The 5201-nt window shown below is 33.2% G+C and overlaps 1 protein-coding gene across 1 annotated transcript; it reads right to left on the bottom strand.

The window, feature by feature from the left end:
• Nucleotides 1-3052: 3052 nt before the first annotated feature.
• Nucleotides 3053-4174, bottom strand: LOC148804099 (uncharacterized). Its single transcript, XM_088899466.1, has 4 exons — nucleotides 4092-4174; nucleotides 3896-3958; nucleotides 3629-3799; nucleotides 3053-3231 (listed from the first exon to the last, which is right to left on the bottom strand). The coding sequence occupies exons 1-4, from the start codon at nucleotides 4105-4107 to the stop codon at nucleotides 3053-3055; spliced, it is 429 nt and encodes a 142-aa protein (XP_088755592.1). The 5' UTR covers nucleotides 4108-4174.
• Nucleotides 4175-5201: the final 1027 nt, after the last annotated feature.

Here is a 5201-nt window from a genome sequence, read left to right as displayed (position 1 = left end):
GCTGCGATTAAACAGCAAAGCATTAGATCTCAACAAATTGAACCCTAAAAAGTAAAAAGGAAAGCCTTTCATCAAGAAAAGTCTACTTAATAAACAAATCAATTAATTTGGTCAGCTTATTCCTAAGCAAAATCTTCTAAATTATCATTATTATTTCCAAATTTTATTTTACTTTTATTTTTATTTTATTTCATACTCCATGAAAAAAATCATGGATACTGATATCTATAAAAATGCATAAACTATTGAATTAGTGCATATTTTCCAAATTTTAACATTGCATGTGCTAAAATCATTAATTCAAAGAATGATTGGGATGACACTAATTTATATTATAGATACAAAACGGGGTGGGTCCACATTAGAAATTCAACTGTTTAGCCCGTTGTGGGTCAAAAATTCAATCACTTGGGCCCATGATATCATAAATCGTATAATAAAAATGTAAAAATAGATAAACATTCCAACACATCCAAATCCAATACATCGGCCTTCAGTCGATTTAAATTTATATGTTTAAAATAAAGAAAATTAAAAAAGTTTTTAAAAACTTACTTATTTTTAGCTTATGCATATATTATAAATTTAAATAAGCATAATATATTGAATTTATTAATTATAAAAGTTAACGGCATGCATACAAAAACTATGTAAAAAAATTGGCCAATGTCTATGGCATTATGTATTAATCATGTTACACAAAGATAAGTGTGCCAATTGAGCACTTATTATAAATGATAGAAATGGCCAAGACCACAAAACATACAAACAAAGGAATTTGATGCCTAATATATGGCTCTTGAGTGGGTCAAAGAATTCGATTGTTCAATCAAATAGGTCACTAGAACAATGGCTGTGTTCATTTTTAAGTTTTAGGGGTAGTACACACATGCTCATCTCTGCCATCAATTCACAGGGGAAATGACATGATTATTCATTTATTATGTATAAGCCTGATTAATTTTTAATTTTGATACTAAGGCTATAAATTATAAATTAGGGGGCAGGGGCTCCTCTTGAAATAAGCTAGTATTCTCCATCTGAACATAAAAAATCTTTGGAACATCATGAGGTTCTTTCTTTATCAATTTCACTTAAAAAGGCATGTGTATCAAACAGGTCCCAAGTAGCTATTTATTATATAAATAAAAGATACATCATTGAAAAATATAATCTAAAACTCTAAGTATAGCAGCCAAGTGCTCCAATAGAATTTTTTAAGTTTGCAAGTCTAGCACCTTACACCCATTTTAGATTCCAACATTCATATGGCACATAACATAGCTTAAAGATTGATCGTGAGAAGATGTGATCAAGTAGAATACAGCCTTCTATATGAGTGAAAATGAAGCTTAAGGAGCAACACTTGCATCTATTTCAATAATTTCCAGCTCTCCTTCGTCATATCTAAATATATACTAGATCACCAAAAAAGGATTTTCAATAGGTAGCAAGGTCTTCTTTCCTTGCAGTTCTTATTTTCAAAGATCTCCAAACATTTCTGAGAGTTTTGAGGGTTTGTTGGTTTTTAAGGTGGGTGGTCAATAATGTTATTTCATTTCTTATATATAACTAAATAATAACTAAATCCTAAAGATGACAAAACATAGTCCATACAACTCTATCTATACTACTATAAAAAGTGTGAATATCCTCTAAAATTTCTGGAATTTTTATTGACTAAAATACCCCCTTTTTGAAATACAATCCCTTTGTTGTGAGGGTAGAAGATGTAATTTGAATATTATTATTCAATGCATTCAATTCCTTCTCATTAAATCTCACATATAAGGTATTAACTCTCATTCACCCTCATTGAATCATATATTTAAAACATTAATTTATTCTCATCACTAAATTCCACTAATTAATCCATACATAATAAATTAATAATTCCAATATCATAAAAACTTACACTTTTAAAATCTACAGGGAAAAAAGTGTTTTCATCTAGGTGGTGGTAAGAAATTAAACCATTTTGAGTCAAATGGGCCAATTCATGTTGCCACAATTAAACAGAAAAAAAAAATTGAAAAATAGATAAAATGCAAAAAGAAATATAGAAATTAAAGAAAAAATTGGAAACATTTTTAACATCATATATTTGACATATTAAACAATAATAAGGGTGTGCAACTTTCTTTTTTACTAAACTATCCCTATATTTGAATTTAGTCCCTCTTTAATTGCAAGGGGTCAATTGGGTGAATCCATGATGTCATAGTTAAGTAATAAAATATTTAAAATAGAAACAAATTCACAAAATAAAAAAATGCAAAAAAATGGGCCATTTCTTTGATATTTTATATTAATCATATTAAATAGTCATAAGGAAGAATTATTTTTATTGATAATGGAAATTAAATGCAAATTTTAAAACCAACCAAAAAATGAAACTGATTTTCTATTTGGTTAGGGTCAACAATTCAACTTTTAGGTCAAATGTGTCAATATTTGATGTCATAATTAAATAATAAAATTTAAGAATAAAGATAAAATGAAAAAATACATAAATTTTGCAATAAGAACGTTTGGGCACATCTCTAATATTGTATATTCATCATATTAAACAAAAACAAGTGTGATAAATAAGAATTATTTTTATACATATGGAAATATAAAAATTGACAAAGATGTATTTTCAATTTACTCCCTTTTTAACTATAAGGGCAAAAAATGTAATTTAAACTATTATTTTTCACCTCATTCAAATCCCTCACATTAAGTCATATATTTGATGTGCTAACGCCCATTCTCTTTTATTAACTATTATATTTAAGTTTTTTTTACTAATAAATCTTATTAATTAGATATATGTCCAGTACTTTTAAGAATATAAAACCATAATCCAAGTGAAGACTAAACAATTCAACCATCCGAATCAAATTGGTCAACCCAAAAAGGCCTAATTTGATAATAAAATTTTTAAATAGAAATAAATATAGAAAATTACAAAAATGTAGAAAAAATTAGAAACATTTATGATACTTTTCCCAGAATTATCAATTTTAGTTTTATGGATGCATATATGTGAGCATTTAAAACATTTCAACTACAGTAGATTTGCCTTCAGGTGCAAAGTGGCTGCCAACATTGCTTTGCAGCATGCAGCATAATGCAAAGGAGTGAACCCTGAATCATTCACCGTAGCAGGGTCTGCTCCATTTTTAAGAAGATAGTTTGCGGTTGCAATATGCCCTCCTAAAATTGCGTGAAAAAATGGGGTGGCACCTGCAAGAAAAAAATGAGAAAAACATAATGTAAACATAAATGTTAAGGAAATGGTATCATCAATATGGTACTTTTTTCTTACAGCGAAATAGTAGATTACAAAAAAAATCCAGATGAGAACTAATAAATTCCATTGCTCTGAAATACAACACGTGGACAGAGTTAAAAATAGTAATACAGATACACAATAAGATTCTTATAATCTGGAAGTATGACTCAGATTATACTTGGGAAATTTTCCAACCTCCTCTTCCTACAAGCATATCAAAATGGCACTATAACGGAATCCTGTGTCGTGCATGAATGCAAACAGTCACAGCCACGCTACTGTTGATCAATTTCTTCAAGATTCAAGGACAAAAAAGAAAATCTAAAATAAGTAACTCAAGAACTATACCTCTTCCGTCTTTCACATCCACATCAAGTTTCAGTTCCTTTAACAAACACTTGCATACTTGAGTCCTTCCTCCTGCAGCGGCGTGGTGAAGCGCGCCTTGTCCATTTGAATCCTTAATATCAGCAACCGTTTTTGCTAATCCTTCACCCCAATCTAACTTCACAGCCACCTCTGTTTGAATTCAAAATAAGAAGAAGAAGAAGAAGACGATGACTCAGTTAAATAAATGGCAGTAGATACTCGGAAACCCTAAAACATTTAGCTTACTCTTAAAGAGATGGAGCTCTCCACAGTAAGCGGCAAAAAGTAGCCGATCAACACCGCATTGCTCTGCAGAGTGCAGATGACAAAAACATGTAAGGAGAAAACGAGTTTTAAACTTAGAAAGGATAACGAGAAAGACGATCAGAGCCGGAGTGATGAAGCTTGAGCTGAGACTGAGAGATCCATATAATGCTCGGACCTGAATGAGACGCCATGGTGGTTCTTGGCTTCTTGCCTTCTTGGAAACGAGAGGAGAAGCTCTGGTCGTCGGAAACCAGAAAGAAAAAAATGGTACGATGGCAGTTCTCTGACAAGTCTCTTCTTTTAAATCCCGAAAAGCGCTCGGAAGAAATGAGGCGACGTACGTTGAACAGGGAGCTGCCACGTATCTATCTCGGTGTTTCCATCTTCATTTATTTCTTTTTAGTATTTTCATTGGGCTCCGGGGATTTGTAGAGATGAAACTCGAACAACTGTGGATTGGTATATAAATGTCGACAGATGTTTGATTGAAATCTTTTATAATCATGAATAATAATGTGTCAAAATAAATGGATATAACAGCTCGATGCACGAACACGACGAAAAGCGAGAAGGATCAGCTCTCGTATTCGTATAGACAATAGAGAGACGTTTGATCGGTTTTCTATTAAGTTTAGATGGATCGGGCGGTTAAACCGGTTAAACGACACCATGACTCCAGGGTAGACAGTTGTAAGTTGACCACAGGTCTTCGAAACTGGTGAGTGGTGACTCGATCACCGATTCACCGTGGATCTGTGGAATCGTGCGGGTCCCAGAACGCGTCCCACAGGCCACACTCGCACGTGCACATCTCAGCGTGCATCGTTTGTCATGGGAGATGTTCCAATACACGACTTGGGATGGGCTGTGGGGCGCTGATGCGAATTCCTCGTACACACACAGTCGTGGGGGGCGGGAATCTGATCCCGAGTGCGTCGGAATTTTCCAAAAAACTATTAAGCAAATCGGAATTTCGGATTTGCCCATAAAATCGTGCTGAAAAAGCTGCGTATTATACCGTGGAAGAGAAAAGAGAGAGAGAGGCTACGGCATTTGGCAAAGTAAATGCAGTGCGAGACTGCGAGTGTTTTAAATGAAATGATACACCCACCACATCCGCTTGCACTTAAGTGGACTGAAAGCCATGATAACTTACGCCTATACGCTCTACTGTTTAGCTTGGTAGGAAGCCAGGAAATAGGTATAGGGCTTTCAACGGGTTCCCAAACTTCCGATACCCGATGTATGGGAGTTATTTTGTTTTTTCTGATTTGGTAGAAGATGT

This window comes from Nelumbo nucifera, chromosome 1, assembly GCF_055504915.1.
Source record: "Nelumbo nucifera cultivar China Antique chromosome 1, China Antique-T2T, whole genome shotgun sequence".
NCBI classification, from domain to species: Eukaryota; Viridiplantae; Streptophyta; class Magnoliopsida; order Proteales; family Nelumbonaceae; genus Nelumbo; species Nelumbo nucifera.
The sequence above is the reverse complement of the archived record's forward strand: the minus strand, read 5'-3'. Positions and strand labels throughout refer to the sequence as shown.